General features: G+C 42.1%; 2 protein-coding genes across 9 annotated transcripts in view; both read left to right on the top strand.

Moving 5' to 3' along the window:
• Positions 1 to 1510: 1510 nt before the first annotated feature.
• STK17B (serine/threonine kinase 17b) lies at positions 1511 to 18733 on the top strand. Of its 4 annotated transcripts, none has more exons than XM_085552849.1 (9): positions 1511 to 1630; positions 3758 to 3913; positions 7205 to 7345; positions 8205 to 8417; positions 11958 to 12102; positions 12334 to 12460; positions 13232 to 13280; positions 14115 to 14294; positions 16121 to 18733. In XM_085552849.1, exons 2-9 carry the CDS (start codon positions 3792 to 3794, stop codon positions 16401 to 16403), a joined length of 1260 nt encoding a protein of 419 aa, XP_085408975.1. In that variant the 5' UTR covers positions 1511 to 1630; positions 3758 to 3791; the 3' UTR covers positions 16404 to 18733. The 4 variants fall into 4 exon arrangements, with proteins under 4 accessions (XP_085408975.1, XP_015723146.1, XP_085408974.1 ...); XM_085552848.1 differs by lacking the exon at positions 1511 to 1630 and adding an exon at positions 2204 to 2362; XM_085552850.1 differs by lacking the exon at positions 1511 to 1630 and adding an exon at positions 2454 to 2820.
• DNAH7 (dynein axonemal heavy chain 7) overlaps positions 18254 to 23474 on the top strand; it is an 86237-nt gene continuing 81016 nt past the window's right edge. For 3 of the 5 annotated variants that reach the window (XM_015867665.3, XM_085552831.1, XM_085552834.1), the window contains exons 1-5: positions 18254 to 21163; positions 22160 to 22225; positions 22679 to 22787; positions 22902 to 23049; positions 23393 to 23465. In XM_015867665.3, the coding sequence (XP_015723151.2) occupies positions 21149 to 21163; positions 22160 to 22225; positions 22679 to 22787; positions 22902 to 23049; positions 23393 to 23465 (411 nt within the window). In that variant the 5' untranslated portion in view covers positions 18254 to 21148. The remainder of the gene's footprint in view (positions 21164 to 22159; positions 22226 to 22678; positions 22788 to 22901; positions 23050 to 23392; positions 23466 to 23474) is intronic. The other 2 variants (XM_015867666.3, XM_085552830.1) reach the window with 2 other exon arrangements.

The raw sequence follows: 23474 nt of genomic DNA, 5'->3' as shown, positions 1-23474 counted from the left end.
CTTTGGAAGTTAACTCTTTTACTGCGTCTTTGAATGTATCGTAAGGCTTGCAGCGGTTGAAAGCTGTTAGAGAAATCACAAAATGCTCTCATGACGCCTTTTCTAAGTGACTTCGGGTAGCCTCTGGAATCTGGTATACTACAAATCATCGCTTGCAGCAGGAGGAGGAAGGATTCTTCACCAAATGCAATGGAACTTGACCAAGAACTGCATTCAAAACAAAGTCTATCCTAAATTAAACTACAATCGACATGCAGCAGATGCCCACACCTCTCAAAGGGCTCTCTGCTTTTGAATGGAGTACCAGAATGGGCAGCAACATCCTTTATGGCAGTGGCTTAATACGCAGCACTGTAATTTCATAGCAAAATATCTTCAGGGAAAAGGATATTTTTCAGTCTTTCATAAAAGCCATTGCCTTCCACTGAAGAGTTCCTCTTGCTTTGGTTACAGTGAGACCAGCTGCTCTGGGAGGTCCTGGTCTTTCTTCAGTGCTTGGGTGAGTGTTGGTCTCCCTGGGGCACAGGCCCGGTGGACTTTTGATTCTGAATGGCACAGAGTCACTTCCCCTATGCTATGGTTTTCATGAACACTTTTTAGAATCTAATATTTAATAAGGGTGTTTTTTTTAGAACCTAACTTGTTTCTACTATTTTAAAACTTTTCTAGATGGTAATTTTGCAATCTCTTGCTTCTAGCAGAAACATGATGCAAGCCAGTCCAAATCATTAGAGGGGAGCTATGCGGGGAAAGGAGGGGCTCTGACAACACCTTTCATAGCCTCAATCATACTTTCAATTTTAGACTCCTAAGACACTTTCACCCAGATCATTGATAACTGGCGCCATGCGTTGAGCAACTCCACATTCTTCCCTCAGTGTGAGGACTGGGGCTCGTACAAAGCTCGTGCCAGGTGACTCTGAGACAGCTCTGCTAAGCAATCCCTGAAATACAGATTGTTTGCTTGATGCTTTGAGGATTGCCTTTTCTTACTCATTTCCCACATGCAAATGTGGCACTCTTACAGAGATTTTGGCATGGGGGAAAAAAGAGGTCAAGTGGGGTCTGTATTAATAAGAATCATGGTAATTCTTGGAGGTGGGAGAGTGTTTGTATTCAAGGCTTAGATGATTTCAAAATCAAACACTGCAGGAACAGTGAAAGGTAACATGCTGATTCCAAGGGGTCTGTTGCATTGTGAGCTTTGAGTATTTCATGTTGTAGCTGAGCACGTGGGATCAGTGGGGTTGCTTCAGCTAAACATGCTCTGATAGATGTCTGGGGCATGGATTAAACTCTGTAATGTAGCAGGGGTTTTGTGTTATTTGCTGTTTCTTGTTGTTTCTTCTTTTGGATGTTATGCCTACAGAGAGAAGCAACATTTGGTGTCGGTAAGTACAGGAGTACCATCCTAAGACAGGCAGATTAATGCTATAATCAGACATGTGTGGAATCAGCAGTTTTTGACATTCTCCATGCTCTTCCTCCAAGCAAACAACTGCAGGTACTTCGTGCAACAGCCATCACCCACTGCAGGAAGGTGCTGCTGATGACTGGAGGCTGCAGTAGCAGAGACAGCATGTAGATGTGGATCTTTCCCTGTGATTTCTGGGACACTGAAGCTCCTCAGGTAAGGTTTTGTTCTGCTTTGCATATCTTTCTGCAAGAAAAAAAAATAGATCAAGAAGAAATAGTTCTGTTCATGGAAGCCTTTAAAAACTGCAGAGAAGCCAAGTTGGTGATGGATAGATAACTAAAGAGAGGGGAGTTAGTGTTAAGAATGGGAATCATGCAGTAAGTGCATTCGGGGTAATTACAGAACAGCAATTAATGCCCAGATGCAGGCAGTACTAACAAGGGAGCTGATGATCCTGCACTGCCGTGACCTTCACCTTGCCATCTCCCTTCCTCCACCCTCAGCCATTCCCTGTATGTAATTAAAATTCCAAAGTCCTCAGGGTGGAGCTCTGCCTTCACCCAGTGCCACACGTTTATATGGCGTTATGATGTACAGATAACCAGGAACACAGCCACACACAAAACCTTTCACTCTGAAAAGACCGACTGAGGGGGACAACAGAGCCACGGGGGCGCCAGGGCAGCCGGGAGGGGGCGCTATGAGCGACAAGGGCGCCTGGCCAATAGTGGCGAGCACTGCCAGGGCAGCCGGGCGCGGATTGGCTGCTCCCCGGCACTAGGGGCGGGGCTTGCGGGCGCCGCCGGGGCAGCCACATCTGCCGGGCTGCGAGTTTCAAACGCCGGCTGCGCGGGGCGGCGGTTGGTCGGCGGTGTTGCGGGGCGGGCTGTGTGTGACGGCCGGCTGTGGGAGCGGCGGCTTTTTGCGTGGTGTCTGCGGGGAGAGGTGAGTGTGCCGAGGGTGCGGGCTCGGGAAGAAAAATTGGACCGTGTTCTATCGAGGACGTTAAGCTTAGATGCGGCTGTTTGTTTCTGTGTGCTCACCGAGCTGAAGGGAGATGTGGTTTCTTAGCAGGGAAGCACGGTTAATCCGGCGTGAGGCTAAAGCTTTTCTTAATCACATCCTTAAGGACAACGTATAATGAAACGTAGCTGAATGCGTTTAGCCGTAGCTGACCCTCAGTTAGCTCACCTGTCCCTTATGCCAGCGCTTGTGAAGTCCTGCAGCACTGAGGTCACTGTTGAGCCCCGTTCACTGTGTGCACCTCGCAGAACAGCCCGGTGATGTAATATTGGAGCCGTCCAAATCAGCCTGACACCATAAGCTGCTGCTTTGTCAACGCTGGTTTGTTACAAACAGGGTGATTCACGGGCAGGCAACCTGCCCTGTGTTGGGAACCTTTGGTAAGCGTTCAGTTTATTTCATGCTTATCAAATACCGCTTAGAATTTTATCTTTAAACTGTAGGATTGTGGGGTTTGTTTCTTTTTTCCTTTACCAGAACTGAAGCGTGAATCACAGTTTATACCCAGAACAGTCACAGTTTATACCCAGAACTACCACATTCCAACAGCTGTTTGAATGAGGTTTGACGGGTGCTGGGTTGTGTTTGAAACAGGGCTATGGCGAGTGCTCCCCCAGAAGCTTCTGAGAGCACAGTGCTGTTCTTTGAGAACTGATAGTGTTTTTAATGGCTGCCAACCGTGTCCAGACTGTAATTTGTCTTGTGCCATGGTTTTTCTTTCTTTAACTATTGTTAACAAAGGTAAATCTGCCTTTTACCTTGAAATAAGACATCAGTTAAGGCTGCCGATATCCTTCAGTAACCTTGTTCTACTTTGCTTTTACGTCATGCCTGAAGAGATGCTTCAGGCCTCTGTAAATGTGAGTGTCCAAACTTGTTCTTTAGCTTTTAAATAGCTGCTTGTTTTTTTCTTTAATCAGGAGTAGAATTAGTACGGCTGCTGTATCTTCTGAATGCGCCGTTATTCTGGTCTGTTAAGGTACCTTACCCGTCCTTTGGTTCTGATCAATCAGGATTTGCAAGGAAGGAACTGTGTCCACTCATCAGGATTTCTAATCAGTAATTGAGTTAGATTGAGTTAAAACAGCTTTGAGAACAAGGTTCATTTTTGATCTAATGTTTTTGGCGTCCCTCGATTCTCTTGTTTAGCGTTCCTTTCCAATTGTATATGTAGAGTGATTAAATGTGGAGTGTTCTGGTCACATTTAAACAAACTTTAGGCTCTCTGTTCAGATAGACCTGAGCCCTGATCTGCATGTTTTTCCTTGCACGGTGATTATGGAACTGCCCAGACTCACTGATGTGTTGCTTTAACAGGTGACTGGCAGAAGGGACGGACCTGTTCCTAAGCATGTCCAGGAGGAAGCTGGAGAACAGAAGCCTTTCGGGCTTGTTGGCCATGTCTCTGCAGACACAAATCAAGACGGACAATTTCCACAGTTTTTACATCCTTGAGCCCAAGGAGCTGGGAAGGTAAGGGGCTGTCAGAGGGATTTCTGCTGAGGCAGAGTTGTGTGCAATGACAGGCTTGTTTCCTGGCAAACTTCTGTAGGTGAGGCATGAAGAACAGTTCTCCCCACCCACTTTCCCTGCTCCCTTCTTTTCAGTGCAGCTCCGTAGGAACAGGGTAAAGGCACGGTGAGATATAACTTGTCAGCCTTTTCCATGGCAGAGAGGCTCAGGCTGCTCTAATAGCAGCATCAGTTGAAAGCTGTGTCCCTTTCCCTGTCCATTTTCATACTATGTTACAGGGATATAAGCTCTGGAAGAGAGAACCTAGAGCAGAATTGCAAGGCAAAGAATGGTGCTTCTGAGGTGGTGATGCTCGTTGTTTGTTGTTTTTAAGTCCTGAAAACCAAGACCTCTTTTTTCACTGACCTTTTATGGTTAGGTTTCTAACAACCAAGAGTAATTTGGCTGTCTGCTTCCTTCACCCAGGTTTGCAATAGTAAAATAGCAAATCAAAGCAAACAAAAAAATTCTTGGTATTTGTGTTAAAGGCATCTAAATTAATGCTTATTCAAAATGACTGGGTTAATTTATACCTTGAAAATATTCAGGGAATTGTGTATAAACCCACACAAACGTAACAGAGTGGTGATACTTCCAAGTTCCTTGAATAGAAGTGGCATGGGTCATTTGTCATTTGTTCAGCATTCCTATGCTGAACAGTGATCCTTCTTACTTCTAGCTTAGGCAGGCATAACTTTGTAGGCTCTCTCACCAGTACTACAGTTCTCCTGATCCCTCTAGTACATTTGTATCTCATGCTCTTTAGAAAAGTGCACCCTGTAGCCCTTCACTTTCTTCTGTCCATGGCACTGTGTCAGCCCAAGTTCTGACTGCCAGGCTCTGTAGAACCAGTTCTGGGTACCAGCTCTGATTTTCTTCAAATGCTGTCAGACCGTGCCTGCCTGTGATGTGAGATGATGTCTGAAGCAAATAAATGCATCTTTTTTGCTTCGATGCCCAACCTCAGTTTTTAACACTTTGTGTACATGTGAAAGCAGACATAAAAAGAAAAAAGAAGTTCCAAAATGCAAAGAATCAGAAAGAGGGAAACATGTTTTCCAAATATGGTTTTTCAGCTTTTCTGGCCTACCAGTGTGTGTTCACTTGGAGTTTTCATCTTCCTTTAAGTTGTTCTTTGATACTCAGCCCTCCCAGATCCCTTTCCTTCCTCCCACACCCTTATCTTTTAGGTCCTCTGGCACTGACTCGTGGAGCAGGCAGGTTCTGTTTGGTGGGTTTCAGCAGCTCTGTCCTCAGCGTGGATGGTTTGGCTTCTTTTTAAGCAGCTGAATTTCTGTGGTTGATAACTTGAGATACGGAAATAAGTAGGAATTGAGCTGTGCAATGTACCTCTCCAGCACTGTTTGCTTTGCAGGCAGTGAGGATTGGGGAAGCACTGTGCTTGCTTTAATGCAAGATTTCAGATCGAACTTAAGATCTAACTGTTTTTTCTTTTAATTTCTGGGGAAATTCCACCACTCAAATAATTTTATGAAGAGAACTTGGCTTGACTTGTTTCTTCCAGCCACAGCCTTTCTGTTAAGCTGAGATGCTATCTCGTGTGACAGTTTCCAAGTTTTGGTGACGCTTTTTTATTACTTGTTTGGGAGATGCCTATTAGCTGTTTCTGAGACTCAGCGTATCTTGAGACACTGAGTAATATGGCAACTTGGTAACTTGAAGCAGAACGTTAACTTCACTGTGGTTTCCGTAATGCTTTTGGCTAACAAAACCCATTCTCAGCAGTTGCATGTGTGTATGTTAATTTGTCTGCAGGTGCTTTTAGAAATGAAGTTTTATCTTCTCAAGTTCTTGCTTGCTTGAAAAAAGATTTAGTATCTTTGTCGTTAATTATCTCTCCTCTAGAAACCTCATTTATCGACATGATGAGCAAATGCTGCTATATAGATTTGAATGAGTTGTTTGTGTGCCTATATATCCTACCTTTAAGCAACTTTGTTCTGTTTGCTTGGGCATAGCGAGAAAGCTATGAAAGTAGGAGTAAAAGGATGGAAGATGCTGTCAGCTGTAAATGGCTTGAGGTAAAGGACATGGAGTCAGTGATGAAGTATCTGAGGTCTGTACAGGTTGAAGTAGACAAGAGTGTCCAGGCTGGAGAAAGCTGTGTTGGAGCAGGCCCGGAGGAGGACCACAGAGATGCTCGAGGGGCTGAAGCCACCTCTGCTGGGAGGGTAGGCTGAGGGAGCTGGGCTTGTTCAGCTTGGAGAAGGAGAGGCTCCGGGGGAGACCTCACTGCAGCCTTCCAGGACTTGAAGGGAACTTAGGAACAGGAGGGGAGGGACTTCTTAAATGGTCTGATGGTGAAAGGACAAGCGGGGAATGGTTTTAAACTAAAAGAGTAGGAAATACAGGTTAGATATTAGGAGGGAATTCTTTACTCAGAGACCAGCACAGGCTGCCTGTGGGAGCTGTGGGTGCCCCATCCTGGGGGCTGTGCTGTATGGGGCCCTGGGCAGCCCAGACAGGTGGGTATCAACCTGCCCACAGCAGCGGTTGGGAGCAGGTGGTGTTTGAGGTCCTTTCCAACACAAGCTATTCTGTGTTTCTATGATGAACGGTCAGAAAATGATGTTATTCTGAACATGGAGTTCTATGGCGAATGCAGTATTTTGAGGATTGGGAACATTCTGCACACTGGAGATAAACTAATAGTGTTTAGCAGGCTCTCTAACTATTTACTTTTTAAAATACTGCTTCTCTTTTTGTTGTTTTTGCACCTTTGAAGATGTGATTTTTCCCTTCGTATCTTTAACTGTTAAATAATTGGCACCCTACCGAGATCATATAAACAAGTGGAAATTGATACAGCATAGATTTCTTCAGGAGATATCGCGGATCCTTCAGAGCTGTTGCACCCGGAGCTGCTGGGAATGAGATGTTCAGAAACTTGCAGCAGAGGTTTTCCTGTTCTCTTGAAACTCAACCAGTTCCTCTTCCGTTATTTTAGAGAAACTCCTGTGGTAGATGGTGTGGTGTGATGTTAAAATGAGACTGTGAGCTGTGGGGAGTATCTTGAGACTTCAGTATATGAAGAGTTCCAGCTCGGTGACTTCCAGTGCTCAGCTATATTAGCTCATTTAGTAGTTGGGAAAGCACTTGGCTATTTAAGGCTTACAAATAGTAGCTAAAATGAAGAGTATACACTTACCAGGCTGTAAATTACTTTTCCCTCTTGATTTTTGTATTTAGTGTTTGCCTTTCTGAATTCCTCCCTTTTGTTCCTTGCACCAGAAGGAAGGCTCCATCAGACAGCACCGTCTGCCCTGCTGAAGGAGCTGGGATAACTGGAAAGGCGCAGCTTATGTGGCTGCTGCTGAGCCTCTCCTCTGCTTTGTTCACGTGCAAAAGTGGTGTTTGCTCGAAGCTGCAGATGTAGGTGTTTTTCTTTGCAAACAGCTTTGAAACTGTTTTTAAGACTTTCATCTATTTTAGTCATTCGAGTGTTTTTTTTTTGTTTTGTTTTCCTAGTTTTTCTTGTATGATTTGAAATCTCTTTGCAAATATGCAGTGAGGCGTTTCTGGGAATGCAGAACTGGTGATTATAAAACGAGGGGGTTTGTGTTTTGTTGGTTTTTTTTTTTCGGCAGTTTATAACTTGGCTTAAAAACCTGCATTTTTCCCCTATTATTTTTTTTAAAGGTCAGCCTGGTGTTTCAACCGCACTGTGCGGTTTTCTTTTAAAAACACATCTTTGCCAGAAGACATTTTTGTTTCCATACCTAAACAGTTGGCTGGGAAACAAAGCAGCTCACTTTGTCTAACTGCAGTTGGAAAAGGGAGTGCGAAGCGGCGCGTGTTTTTCTGATTAGATGTTGCAGCGCTTAGTGCGGCAGTGTGAATATTTAGCAGTCCTGCATCGTTTGTGAATGGAAGCGTTTTTTTATGACTTGAGTTTTCTGCCTCTGATCCCAGTGCATAATTATGCTTTATTTTCCCCTGCTTTCTTTATGTTTTTCAGTTGTTTTGTGTATCCTGTTGGTGTGTCTGTACTGTACCTGCTACTGTATCTTGTGTGTGTGCCCTGTGTGTACTTGGTTGAAGAAGCAAACAAAACCCAATGTTGGCAATCTGAACAAAGCCCAGAGCGGCCTGAGGTGACCTCCTTGCTGTCCCTGCAAGAACACGGCCGACTCCAAACATAACGACACAGTGCCAAGCCTTTGTAGTTCTAATGCCAATTGATTACTTCTTCTATCTGAAGCTGTAATGTGTTTTTCCTTTTATTTTGCAGAGGAAGATGCGGCGTGGTTAGGAAATGTATAGCTAAATCCACAGGCCAAGAATATGCAGCTAAGTTTTTGAAGAAAAGAAGAAGAGGTCAAGACTGCAAAGCGGAGATCCTTCATGAAATTGCTGTGCTTGAATTAATGAAATCTAATCCTCGCATAGTTAATCTCCATGAAGTCTATGAAACAGCAAATGAAATCATCTTAGTGTTGGAGTAGTAAGTATGCCTCGGTTACGTGTCCCATGCTGGTAGTTACCAACCTGTCAACATATTTGCTTTTTGCTTGAGTTGTCTGAACACCTGTAAGAATTGCAACACTACACTGTATATGTTATGCTAATATTTCATTATGATTTTTTAATTTACTAATATTTGCTAAGGTTTTGGGGGCGTTTTGGTGTGATTTATTCTCATGTAAACTCAGGAGTTGCATCCGTTGCTCTTATTTTGGATGTGTATTTTGTGCAATTCAAAGCTAATGAGTTGTGTCAAACTATGGAATAGAGACATGGCAGCAAAACACCCCAAAAGCTTTATTAGTTCTTTATTCAACATTAAAAATATGCACCGATAAAGGATTTTTTTTCTCTTTTACTAATCGCTTTAAAAAAAATAAAAAGCAACTTCTTTCTCATCACTGCATAACTCATTTCTGTAGATGCTTGCACTCATTTCCTGCTGAAACTGTTGTGCCTTTGAACTCCACCTTGCTCAGGAGTCTGTTGAATGTGAGCAGGTCCTCCTGTTCAGCGCCAGCCTTGCTTGGTTATTCTGGTCAAACGAATTTAATATGAAGCCTGACCACCATAAGAATCGCTTATGTCCAGCTGAGCAGAGAACGTTCTTAAATCCCACAGAAGGTGAATAGTGCATTGAAGCATCTTAAATCATACCAAAAAAGGACTGTCTGATACCCCCCATCTAGTTTCAACCCTCCTGCTGTGTGCAGGGTTGCCAGCCACCAGACCAGGCTGCTCAGAATTATTCAGCGATCTGCATGCGTTGTGATAAACTCCTTTTACTGTGGCTACATCATTCTCCAATAGAGGAGGGAAAGATAGAACTTACTTTTCCCCCTTAGAGCTAACTGATCTTTAACAGCATGGTGAGGACTAAACCAGTAATGTAGAAGACCATGTCCACATGACAAGTACTGAACTTCATATTTAGAATGAGTTCACATAAAAGTTGTACCAGTGTTCTTTTGTCTCACCTCTGTTTCAGCTCAGCAAATTCTGCCTTGCTTGTGCGCCTGTGCTCTTCTTGCAGTCTGTTATCCTTGTGCAGTCCCAGCAACCAAAAGTGCTGTACTGAAGATACATACCTGCCAGTTCCTTTTAGAACATGCTTATGGACATAAAGTCTGTGAAGCTGTTTTAACTCTGTTTGGTTTTGTTTTTTTTTAAACTCTGTGGTACTGTCAGCTTCTGTGGTAATAGAATCAAGGAAGTTGGAAGGGACCTGCAAGGAGTCTGTCCCCCTGTTAAAGCAAGTTCCCAATGGTAGATTGAGCAGTAAGGCTTAAGGAGGGTCTTGAATATCTCCAGAGGAGGAGGCTGCACAACCTCCCTGGTCTGCTTGTCTGGCTACCTGTTGTGTGAGGAAATACTCCTTCTTTTTGTATACATAATCAGCTCGTTTCTTCAGGTGCCTCCTCATTGTCATACTGTGGGATTTGATAAATAACTCATAGTTATTTATATATATATTATAAATAATAATAGTTCTTATTTATCTGCATGCAGACCCTGATTGTTTTGTCAGCACTATTTATAGGCTCTTCCATAACCCTCTGCTCAAACTTGAAGAGTCAGTGTTCCTTTGGATTCTCCTTGTAAAGCAACTGACTGCCCCTGTGTTTGCCCTGCTCTGTATCTTCAGTAGTCTCATTCTACTGCTTGAAGATATGGAGACCAGAACTGAATGGGAAGGTTTTATACAAAGCGTGATTTTTGATGCTTTGTGTTGTTTTCAGCAGCCATCCTGAGGGTACTGAAGGTATGCTGGCTTTTTTAGCTTGCTGCTGTGTATTGCTCTAGTAATTTCCAAGAACATCAGTTGAGATTTCCCTAGCTATACCTTCCAATTCAAGTTTTGGTGTTATATAGGATTGCATTAGGTTATTTTTCTGAAGGTAACTTATTTGCATATGCTCCTGCTCACTCATCTGCTGCTCTTTTACTTTCTTTCTCAGCTGAACTTATTTAGTGACTTCCTTGAACTGGGGAGCCAAAACCAGGAGGCTGCATTCTAGCTGTGGTCTACAGTGCTGAGCAGTCATTTACCTCAACCTTCGCACTGTTATTACAGCCCAGGGTGCTGTTAGCCTCCTTTGCTACATTCAGCTTGCTGTCTGTGAGTGCCCCACATAGTGAGGCTGTTCAGCTCTGTATACATCTATTCCACCCTTTCACTTAAAAAAAACAAAACAAAACAAAAACTTGGGTACAGGAGTAATGTGGGAGAGCACTGAAAGCTTTCCTGAACTTGAAGTCTTTCCTCATCTGTTTTGTCACAGCTGCAGTTAGTAAGGCATTAGTGACAGCTCACACAGCCTCGGCAGGTTAGTAACTGTCCAGGCTGTCCAGCATCCTTCCCTTTTTATAGACTCATTCCTAAAGGTGAAACTCATACTTAACCAATCTGTTTCTGACGTAGCTCTTTAGTCTTGAGATGGGAGCTTCAGGCAGTCAGGGCAGGCTGAGTAATGATTTCAAACCCAGCTTGGAAAGAAACAGCTGACACTGTGGCAACACTTAGAGTGTCACTAAGAAACCACAGGGCAAGATGATTACACAAGGTTATTTCCATGCTTCCTTTATTCTTAACTAATGGTAGGGTTCTGCAAGTAAACAACAGCCTTTTTTGAGGAAGACATACTGAGATGCTTTAAAAAAATAAAAATAAAAGTAAGTTAAAATATATGGTCAGTGTTGTCTCTGTTGGAAGTGGTACATGTCGAACTGACAGAGCTGTCCCTGTATTTCGGAGTATTCTTTGCAAGAGTTGAAGACTTTGCTCACTCACTGACCAGGCAACTGTGTATTTCATCACGGTCAGTGTGCTAGATCTTATATTTAGTACCTGCCAGACAGAAAGGACTGATATCTAATCTAGTCTTTCATCGGAATAGTAATGTCTGTGGTAGTGAGTATGCAGTTTCCTCTTGCTCCAGAGCTGTTCCTCTACGACTCGGTCTGTTCTTTGCACTGTAGTTGGTGCATGTGGCAATAGTTTCAGTCCCCAGTTTAGAGAATAAGAATGTGGGTTTGCTTTTTTTGTTTGTTTGTTTGTTTGTTTTCTGTTTTTCTTCCAATCATTTATGGAACTAACTGAAGAAATTTCAGGTGTTACTTGTGAGGATATTTTTTATTAGAAACTGATTAGAGATCTAATCATCCTTGAGGCATCTTCAGGCTCACTTTCCAAGTAACAATCTTGAGTTTTCCAAACAGTTAAGAGCAGTTCCGCCACAAAGTTCTGTTTCACCATCTGAACTGGTGTAGTTGGATATGAGGGGAGAAAAAGCATCATCAGATATTTTTACCCTTTTTTTTTTTTTTTAAGAGTTTGTGCGATGTGTCTTGGGATGAGTGTGTTCAGAAAGAGGGGGAGGAGAAATCTTATTTTCTCAGCCCCTAGGATGATTATTTAGTAATCAGCTTTACTAAATTATATAGATACTATATATAGATTTTTTTTTTCCTGGCTTGAGCTTTCAAGTTTAATACATGAGTGTTCCTGAATGTATTTCAGTGCTGCTGGAGGAGAAATCTTTAACCTGTGTGTCCCAGATCTGGATGACAGAATTGGTGAAAGTGATATCATAAGGCTTATAAGGCAAATACTTGAAGGACTTTGTTGCTTGCATGAAAAAAATATTGTTCATCTCGATTTAAAGGTAAGGCTGCATCAGACTTTTTTAGTACTTTGTCTTCAACTTAGTATTGTGATAATTGTATTAATTTGTTGAGTACATAGCAAAGAGGAGAAAACAGGGTACTAGAGATAAAATAACTTATTGAAAATACAATTCAGCAGTATAAATGAAAAATAACCGTATAAACAGAAATAGTATTGTTGTTTTTTTGCAGTTTGTGTTCTGTGAGCTGAGAATTTTTTTCTGTTCTAGCCTCAAAATATTTTGCTGAGCAGCATCAGTCCTCTTGGTGATGTGAAGATTGTAGATTTTGGCATGTCTCGGAAGATTGACAACTGTACTGAACTGCGGCAGATCATGGGAACCACGGAGTATCTTGGTATGAAGGAGCTGCATGGGGGTTTCTCATGTGTGAGGAAAATACAGTTGAAGTGCACTTAGCAACTCGTGGGTCACTACTGGAGAACAAAGCAGCACAAGGCAGTGTGTTGTACTGAGCTGTTCTTCAGGGAAGTTGCCTATTATTTGCACACACACAAAAACGTATGGATAAACACACCTTATTTCCTGCTATAGTGTTTGTTCTGCTGTAGACTAGAGCTTACTTGTTGTACAGGTTCAGTTAACAACAACTTCGGGCAATTCTTTTGATTATAATTTTAATAGAACATAAGTATGCACTGAATTGTGTGAGTTAGGGGTGTTGTTTAGTATGATTTAAAATAAGAACATTCTTGGGAAAGTGAAAATCTGCCTTAAATGCTTGACCTGCTGAGGGGCAGGTTTCCTTTTGAAAAAAAAAAAAAAGACAGTAAGACAGTAAAAAACAGAATTGCCTACACCTGTTTTTCTAAGAGCAGGTGAGTCTGTGTTGAGTAGCATAGTATCTAACACATGCTAGCAGCTGCTGGGCGTTAAATTGGGATAGTCACCTGACTTAGCAGTGTTAATGTGCTGAAGACTTCATGCACCTTTTTCACTCTCTGAAAAAACATAAACCTGATTCCTCAAACATCATCGTGCTTACTTTCTTAATAATGGTTAGCAGAAGTTGACAGGAAAGTTGATAGAATCGTAGTGTATGATTCAAGGTTACTTGAATAACGTGCCTGTTAAAATGTCTTCCCTTTTCTTTCTTCTCTTTCTGCAGCTCCAGAAATATTAAACTATGACCCTATTACCACAGCCACGGATATGTGGTAGGTTGTATATGCTAATTTGTTTTACTGAGGTAGATGGGACCAGTTAACAGTCTGCATGCCAGTTCCAGATGCTGGTGCAGCTTTATCTGGTTCCTAGCAATACTGTTCTGTGGGTGGGCTGAACAAGAGAGGGGGGGGTTGCTGAGGGAAGGAGTGCTCTGAATGTGAACTGGAGTTTACATACATTTCTGTCTATGGCTCTATTGCTCACCTTCTGTGAAGTGGCTTCTGAACGTGCCAAGTGTCCTTCTATTCCAAGGAAATAGTGGCAGTTAGCTGATGATAGCATACTTTAGGTACTAGTTTTAGGTATAGGTATTTACTAATACTTTAGGTATTAGTTGCTTGAAACGTGTTATCCTAGAGTACTAACTGCCCTAGGCTCTCCTCCCTCACCATTTTTGCATTATTAAATAATCTTAATATGTCTCAGACTTCAGTACTTCTAGAATTTTTGTGAAATAATGGCTATTTTTTATTTATGTGCAGATTAGATCTTTTTTTTCTGCAGTTCTTTCTCTTAGAACTGCCCTATCTGCAAGAGCAGCCCATGTAAAAGATACAGATTTCCTTTTTGTAATAGTCTCAGTGGCAGGAAACAAAAGGCTTGTTGAAAATAAGCAACTAAAGGGAAAATAAAAAAACAAGTCCTGTCATGGAGATAGAAATGAATTTTGTTGTGCGTATACATGCATTTACACTTGAATCATATCGAACTGAGAGGTCACGTGCTGGTTTTAGTTCTCTGAGAGTAGCATACATCGAGATGCTTTATCTACTGCAAACAAGTACGAGAAGGTACGTTTCTTTCACACTGTGTTCTTACTTCAGGAACATAGGTGTAATATCATACATGCTCCTGACCCAAGAATCTCCATTTGTGGGAGCTGATAATCAAGAAACTTTCCTTAATATATCTCAAGTTAATGTGGATTATTCGGAAGAAACGTTTTCGTCAGTTTCGCAGCCTGCCAAAGACTTCATTCAAAAACTTCTCATTAAAAATCCTGAGTAAGTAATGTACTCTTTTATGTCTGTGTATGAGCACATGGAAAACATGAATGTGAACCTGGGAGGTTAACATTGTTCATACGATCAGTTAATATCTCTCAGTGTGCTGGCATTATGAGCTGGGTATTTATAAGTGTAGGTTTCTGCTGCTCTGTAGTGTAAGTAAGGGATCTTTGGTTCACTGTCTGGTTGTTCTTGGAGTCAGGCACAGTCTTTGAGTTTGCTCACTTAGAAATTCTTACTTTCTTTCTTTATTTCATTCAGAGGACTGACAATTCATAAGTCTTAAGAAATGTATTCTGGAAATTTCAGGGTATTGTCTGTGACCTAACATTTTGTTGCACAGTTTAGAGAGACAGAACATTGTCTTTCTAATGTGTGTTTGGATGTTTCCTGACATCTTTAATGAAGCTTTTTAGTTTAACATATTTTATATCAAAACCTGGTGGTCTTATGACTGTGTGTGTCTTCTTCACACTACATGCATGTTTGTCAGGAATAGATATATACATCTATATGTATAGTGTTTCGCTATGCTCAGTTGTCTAAAAAAGGCTTCACAGTCCAAAGCACAAACTTCTTTTTGCTTCCAATGCACACTTTTGTAACTTAGAGTTCTTTGGGAGTTTGGATACTGATGGAGGCCTTTCAAAGTAGCTGAACTCTGAGCAAATGGTCTTTGAGAATGGGAAAATGATAGGGATTAACTGTGTGTGCTTGTTATGTGGTGTTTAATGGGGACTGGTTTTTATTCTTTGCACTAGCACGTGTGCACCAAAACAATTATAACAGGTATATGTACTGGAGAACAATGTTTAGTCAGGTCAGCTAGTCACATTCCTCTAATATCTGTGAAGTAATGTTGTTTGTATTGCTGTGTACTGTCACTTGTGGTGACACAACAGTTTCTGTCCTCAGCAAGGAGGAGTTGAACGATCTGGTTGAGAAAGTGGTTCTTTGATAGTATAGGCACATGACAGTGGATGAGTGGATGTTATCCTTGAAATTCCTTTCTTGAGTAAGTGCTGGCTCTGTATGGACATAAGTAGACATAATCACGGATGAACAATCCTTTCTACCAAGTTATCTCATGTAGAGGCTTTGTCAATAGCTGGAACAACTCACAGAAACCGTATTAATATAAAAGAAGCAGTTAACAAGGGCTTGCTTAGGCAAACGTTAATGAGGGCCTGCAGAATGTTTGGTTTTCAGCCACTTTCCCTCTTTTGGGCATCTCAGTCTTCATTATATGCTCAGTAACTCTTTTCCAAATCTGATGCTTGTTGCATATTTCTTCTTGAATATTACAATCTGTCCTCAGATTGTCAACTCCACAATAAGACTGCTCTGGGCTAAAAATATGAGTGTCTTCCCGCATTGTAGAATTTAACAATGCAAAACTGGAGTAGCAATATAATAGGTTATCCACAGGAATGATTTCATATATCTGAGATCTGTTGGGAAGTAAATACATTTTGGAAGAGTTAGTACCAGTCTGTGATGAAGTACTTCAGTACTTCAAAACGTTGCAAAACGTGTGATAGAGTTGATGACGACGCATCCTTTAGCCTGTCTTGAAAACCTTACCAGTTTGGACATCCAGCAGCAGGGAAAACTGTCAGCTGAAATCTAGATGCATTTTGCCAACCATGGTTGGTTCTGATGTGCTTTTCAGCAGCAGCAGCAGTGGTGGAATAACAGCAGTATGAGTTCTGTAGTGTTAATTATCACGTATGCTGAGAAGTTCTAGGATGTATTTTAATTACCATTTTAGTGCTTCTAAAGTTAACTTTACCAACTTGGCATTTGTTCTTTCTCTTTCCAAGGGAAAGGCCCACAGCAGAGGCCTGTCTCTCTCATTTCTGGTTGCGGCAAGGGGACTTCATACTCCTGTGCAGCCCTGAAGAATCTTGCTGCCCATCTCTGATGCCAGGACATGCAACAAAATGCTCAGAAGAGCGGAATGTGAGATCCAGTTGTAATGGTACCTGTAGCGACAAGGAGGACAAAGAAAACATCCCAGAGGACAGCAGTACAGTCTCCAAACGCTTCCGGTTTGATGATTCACTGCAGTATCCCCAAGACTTCATGACAGACTTCGTATGTTAAAGTGTAACATAGACTTTTATAAGGATGGATTTAGTGTAATCTATTCCAGTGGCGAGTGCAAGATTGGCTTGCCGATTTATGCAGTGTTGCTGTACTGGAAAAGCACTTTGATTCTTTATTCTGGTGTTGCCTTTTCTATCCATTGCTGGCAATGGATTTAACTCCTGAGAAATTGGGGTTGTAGCACCAGTAAAACAAATTATTTTTTTAAGAAGGTTTAATTAAATATTTTTGCACTTTTTAAATTTTAATCCAAAAGCGATGCCAAATTGAAGCCTGAACATGTGTGTAAATAAACTCATTTTCCTGAGTTTTTGCCTAAACTTTGAGCTTTGCCAAACAGTTGTTGAATAGCGTGTACATTTTTAGCACTAGCCTTTAGAAGCTGATCTAAGCAGGGAAACTGAATCTAGCTGTCTTAATGGGCTTATCTGTGACCGTTCTCATTGATTTAAGTGACAGCTGAAAGCAGCGTTGTGGGGTACGATCCATCTGCTGGGGCCATCTGGAAAACTGCTTTTTCTCTGGTATAGTTGGTAGTTAAGTAAATGTTTCCGTCTTACAGGTCTGACCCACCTAGGGATTGTAATGCCCATTCAGAGCGGCATTTTTCCTGTGGATGCATGTAATGACTGAACAGAAAACAGGTAGATGGTCAGTCTTTGTGTTAGTGATCCTTCGCTTCTTACCAATGAGTTATCTTTGAAGAAGATGAATTTCCCATTCTGTTGTGGTTATTTGGTACGCGTTTGTTTTCTTTCATAAAATATCTGGTGTATATTGTGTACAATTAGCCGTCTCTTCCTTACCTTCAAACCAGAAAATGAACCCAAAGCCATGAAATGCCCTTTCTAAGTTCAAATTAATAACTGAACAACTGAAAATGACTTTTTTTTTTCTTCTTGCCAGTGAAGTTGCAATTAAAAGCTTTTCATTATGCCTTTTTAATGTAGATGTGCAGCGGGTTTTTCAGTCAGTTACTGTTATTCACACAACTTCGCTTCGTGCCTGCCTTGAGAAATGGACTGCAGTGTGTTAATATTTAAAGGCAAACTACCCAGTAGTTGTTTTAAGCCTTTTCATTTGCTTTGGATAGCGGGTTTGTTATGTGTTCAAGTTGCATCCCTTTCAATTCATGTTTCTAGGCTCTGAGAAATAACACAAGTCCAACTTCACCTTAGAGCAAATACCATTGTGTCTCCACAGCCTGAAACAGTTTAACATGGAAAAACTGACAAGAGAAGGTTCTCATCATAACACTGAAGCAGAGAATATATTAAAATTTCTATAAATATTATGCTTGCAAATGGCACTTCAACATAGTTCTAAGCCCTGAGGATTAGAAAATCCCAGGCTTAGTCTTCCTAATTTGATTTCTTTTATGTAATGTAATATTACAGTCTAATAATCTTTTCCAAATGTGGCTGTTGATCCAATGATAGTGAGGCAGGTGGAGGTTTTGGAACATCATATGATTGAGATCTTATGTTAATAATCGGTAAAAGGTTGCGTTATAGTTTTCTGCAGAAAAGGAAGGAACAGTTCTATTGTTTTTACAAATAGATGTTAACGCAAGCTTTCACTATAATAAATGGAGGGGGATTGAGGACTTTTGTCTTTTATTTGGGGTAATGTTCTGTGGAAAGTCAACTGTGGTGTCCTCTGCTCGTTTGACAGAAGTAAAAGATTTCCAAGACTTAATCTCAAGTGGAAAGAAATAATAGCACGGACGAAGCTCAGGTGCCTCAGTAGAAACAAACTGCACTGATTTGATCTCTTATGTGTTCTTATGCAGTTTTTACGGTGGTGATGATAATGTATATACATGCACAGTTATTAAATGCCTTTGCTGGGGGTGGTTGTTGCATTGTGTCCAGGTTCCCTGTACTTCTACTTTCCCAAGTCCTTGGCCTTTCCAGTCGGAGTCTTATTTGGGTTTACCTCATTAGTGTGGAGTCTAAATTTGAACTGGGCAAATGAAAAATCCAAACTGTCTTACTATGCAGTTAACATTCACTCAGGATAAAGAGGAAAACGTCAAAAAGCTGTAATGGACAAAGGTAGAAAAAATGGTTTCTAATACAGTTACAGTTTCACGTTCTCCAAAATTATCACTGACCTGCAGTTGTAACTGGGAAGCTCGTGCAAGTCTTTCTACTAGTTTTCTGTGTTTAGTGTTTGAAAAATAAAGCAGAAGGTATGTGCCAGCACTTTATGAAGAAGTTTTTGTTCCTTAAGTGTTTTAATCAAGTTACCCGATGTTTACATTTCTTGCTACTTCTGGAGTTAACTTATCTATAAATAAATGAAGATTTCTCTTATCCAAAGAACTTAAGTTTCTAAGTCTGTACTTTGTGTAAATTCAAAGTCTGTGTCAAGCCAAATTTTGTTTGCATCAGAGCATTGAGTTTATTTGAACAATCTCACTGTGCACGCCTCGCTTTGATTGAAGGTAAACCGGTGCACTGAAGACAATTTTTAGCCCATCTTGCTTCCTGCCACATGACTGGAGAGATAATCCGGTGAGTGATGAGTAACATTTTAAGATGACTGAAGACCTGTTTCTATGCAGTTCACGACCATTTTATATTTAAATCAATAAACTCCTACTCTTTTCAAAACTGTGTTTTTCATTTTTTTTCACAGCCTTGCAGAACTGTGTTGGGAAGGGACCTTGGGAGGTCGTCTGGTCCAGCCTCCCTGCTCATAGAGCTGTGGTTTACTTGTCCATGTCTGCTTGCTTTGCTATCTGCAGAAAGGGAGGGAAGGAAGGCTCACCTCTCTTGACCTGCTGGCAGGACTTCAGCTAATGCTAGCCAGTGCCTACTTTGCAGCAACGGAACCTCATCTCCTTTTCATGCAAAGGTGTTTTGTAGCTGGGTGGCCCCTGATGTTGGGGATATTGGGACCTCAGGCTGTCTGTCCCTGGATGCAGGGCTTTGCACCTGTTAAAATTCATGAGGTTTCTATCAGCCCATTTCTCCAGGCTTCTGAGGTCCCGTGGATAGCAGTACTACCCCATCTGTCATACAGTTTTGTGTCACCTGCAAACTTGCTGAGGGTGCATTCTGCCCCATCACCCGGGTAATTAATGAAGATGTTAAGTGATGTTTTGTAATGGCTTCTGCAGAATGGCCATGTGAATTTTAATGGGATCCTTATTACCCCAAGATGAGCCCCCTAGGGCACTAACTGTTGTACATCCATTTAATTGTCAAGTAGAAGGCTAAAATAGAAGCCTTTAGGAAACTAGTTACATTCAAAAGAAGCAGTAACATGTTGTAAGATGGGTACTATATTTCCTATAAAGGTTTTCTAATCTAAGAAAGGAGGTGTTAGGAAAATGCATAGTCTAGATGATCATAGAATGGCCTGGGTTGAAAAGGACCACGATGATCATCTGGTTTCAACCCCCTGCTGTGTGCAGGGTCACCATCCATCAGCCCAGGCTGCCCAGAAACACATCCAGCCTGGCCTTGAATGCCTGCAGGGATGGGGCATCCACAGCCTCCTTGGGCAACCTGTGCCAGTGTGTCACCACCCTCTGGGTGAAAAACTTCCCTCTAAGATCCAACCTAAACCTCCCCTGTCTCAGTTTGAAACCGTTCCCCCTTGTCCTATTGTATGATAGCTGTCCATCTTCCGAACAAGACAGCTGTGATTGTAGTCCTGCCAAATAAGGTAAGTTACACTTGGAACAATATATTGTAAAGTTTGGGGCAAGATAAAAACATGCAATTAAATGTATTTGTTTTAAGGAATTGTCCCATGCCTTAAGAACTTGGCAGCTGGCTGATGTGCAAAATACTAATACTGAAAAAATACCACATAGATCAGTGTATTGAAAGCTCACCATGTGAGTGGTACATTACAAAGCTGAACTGCCAGGCCACCTTCCAGAGATGAGAGCACAATGAAACTCTTTAATCCAAAGCAGGTATGTAAGTTGTGGCATGCACATTCTTGGCTGGTGGGTTTAACACATTAAAATGCGTTCAATGAATCAGTAATTTGATAGGACGGCGTTTTTATTGTTATGAAGTGAAGATCAAGGATGATAAACCATTAAATAACAAATTACAATATAGTAAGACACACAGTGAGTCACAGGCTGCAATGGAAAGCCAGACCAGGCAAGAGCACACACATGGGTTGATTAAGGCTGCTTTAAGGAGCACAGCTGTGCTCTATTACACATACTTGGACACTCAAGGCAGCACAGCAGCTGCATTCACCCACCTGCTAATTGAAAAGCAAGGGAGGAACGCCTGCTTAAGCTGCAAAAATTGTCCATTTTCAGAACAATTTAAGCCCCCCTTATTTCCTTCAAGCTGCCACAGAAGTGCAGCGCCACCTTCCTCCTGGAAGCCAGCCTCGTTGAATAAAGAAATCTCAGTGATGAGGTTAAAATCCAGCTTTCTGTACCCGAAGATGAGTTGCAACAGCTTTATCCACCGCAAGCTGTGCTTCCTCCCCTCTACCGCTCGGCCGATAAATTGCAGCTCCACCGGCGGTACCTGGTGCGTGCAGTGCAGCCCTCGGAACAAGCTCTGGCTGCATCTCCACGCCGCTTCCTGCATTACCTGGACCTCGCCACCCCGCAAACCATCCGCAGGTAAAACTCGCTGTTCCATCCTCCCTCCACGTTCGGTATCACGGCGCTCGCGAGCTCCCAACGGCCGCGCTTCCGCACGGCGCTGCGGGGCAACGGCGTCTCAGTGCGGCCGCGCCCCGTCGGAGCCAACATGGGCACGGAGCAGGTACGGGGCTGCGGGGCGATTTGGTGCCGTTCTCCGCCTCCTGGGGTTGGCGCAGGGGGTGCAGCTCCGGTGAGGGGGAAAAGGGGGACGTCTGTGCTGTGAGCTCTTCCAGTCGGAGTTTTTCCGGAGCTGCGTGGTGTCAGGGGTGTCGGAATCCCGGGGTTACGGTTTGGGGCTTGAACCAACTGCTGTGGGTTTCTCAGGTCCAGTAAGAAAGATGCTGAGAAACCAGCGCCCAGTGGGTCATGGGGTAGTTGGGAGGCTGGAGTATGGAGTGTAGGCAGGAAACTGTTCCATGGAGAGCAGAGTCGCAGAATCATTAAGGTTGGAAAATATATCTGAGATCATCCAGTCCAACCACTGACCCATCTCCACCAGGCCCACTAACCATGTCCCACAGTGTCCCTCCGCCACTTCCTTGAACATCTACAGCTCAAATTCAAAGTGCTCAAATACCACTTGTGCAGCTTGTGGTTGGGGAGGTAAGTGTCTACAATATGAGAGTCCTATAGCACAGAAGCTGCACTGCATGGTGAGTTGTGTGAGCACACCTGAGCCACTCTACCACAAAGTTCTGCAGCTGTTCTCTGCTCTACAATCCTTGCACAAGAAATGAAGCACATCAAGGACAGCTGTGACATAGATGTAGTGTTACTTTACTGCAAATGCAGCTGTGTAAAGAGAGGTGATGAAGTGATGCTGGGCCCTGGTGCCAGGCTGAAGCAGAGGACGAATGGAAGTGCAGCCAAAGGTGTTTATATTTGCCTGCTTTAAGTGATTGTACAGATAGTCTGTCTTGTTTGCTCACAGTGAGGTGCTGTGTTAAAACCCTTGAGCTGGGATCCTGGGCACGGTCAGCAGGTGCTTTTGGACAGCCAGCATTTCTTTCTCATGCTGAGGGGGTCAGCCTTGCAGATTTATATCTTGCTTAGAAGATTAAGAATGGCTGGAAGTCTGATGTTAGTAATAATTAATATATTTGTGATTTTTCCCAAGGCCACTCCAAGCGTCAAAAGGAAGGTTGCAGGAAGAATGGAGAACTTAATACCACAGCTACCTCAGGTAGTTTGGTTGTGTTTTTTATAAGTTCTCATGTTCAAGTACATACATGGCAGAGTTACATAAAGGCTTTCAGACCATACTAAAGTGTAATATGTGCAAGTTCTCTGCGTTATGTACTTGTATCATTCATGTTTAAGTGTTTGGAAATATGTTTCAATATTTTCAAAACATTGAAGGTAGAATATTTGAAGAAATGTGTAGGTGCTTAAAGTGTAAAACGAGAGGGTATGCGAGTATTTGCATGTGAGTTTAGTGTGCTCATCTCTCCTGGGCTGGATATTTTGAAGTTGAGGGCAACATGTAGGTAGTAATTTACTGTATGATTTTTATGCTATCTTGTTCCTACTATGTATTAGGTTATGTTTTTATCGATTTATTTGTATTTAAAATACCTTGAAGTGCCGGTAGCACCTACAACTAGTGTGAAAATAAAACACAAAATACTTATTTCAGGCGATGTCCCATGCTCCATGGCAGCAGACTTGTCCTTTGTTCCGTCTGAGTAAAGAATGGAAAGATGATACGCCAGATACGTTTTGTGTAACAAATGAGTACCCGTCTGGTAAGGTTGACAGTAGTCGGTACTACTAAAGAAAATCTTTCAGAAACATATGAAAACGTGTCCTGCATTTTGAACTGTTTTTAAAACTCAATATCAACATGTGCTTTCTGCAAGGAGAATATTTGAAGGCGAGATGCAAGAGACTGAAGGTACGGGACTCCAGAGATGATGAAGCCGAGCCATCAACTTCAAAACTGCAGGGCAACAGTCACATGAAAAAGACCCAGGAACGTTTCAGAAGTGCTCTTGTTAACATCATATTGTGAGTTTACTGATCCTTGAGAAATATTGATAAATGGACCAATTTTTATAGTAATTTCAAAAATGCGAGGATTACAAATCAAAAGGAAATATGCATGTGGCAATGAACTGTACCACTGGCTTTAAAATCTGAACCTTAGCAGGTTGTTTACAGACTTGGTTGCATGCTTCAGTGTTCTTTCTGAATCAGTGTTTTGTGTTCTTTGTTATGTTTTGCCAGTCACTCTTGTTTTGTGCTGCTTATTCATAGCTGATGTGTTGGATGGCTACATAGTGCTAATGCCAGTAGAAGGTATCTAAAGAATGTGATGCACTCTTGTTTGTTTGTTTTGCTTTTATGTCAGGCAGGAAGACATTGCTGATGAATCCCAGTCTCCAACAGCAGATTCCTCTACATCAATAGAGCAGGATATTGCGGTAGGTAAA

This window comes from Coturnix japonica, chromosome 7, assembly GCF_054131305.1.
Source record: "Coturnix japonica strain WE chromosome 7, WE-NBRP24, whole genome shotgun sequence".
Lineage (NCBI taxonomy): Eukaryota > Metazoa > Chordata > Aves > Galliformes > Phasianidae > Coturnix > Coturnix japonica.
The sequence above is the reverse complement of the archived record's forward strand: the minus strand, read 5'-3'. Positions and strand labels throughout refer to the sequence as shown.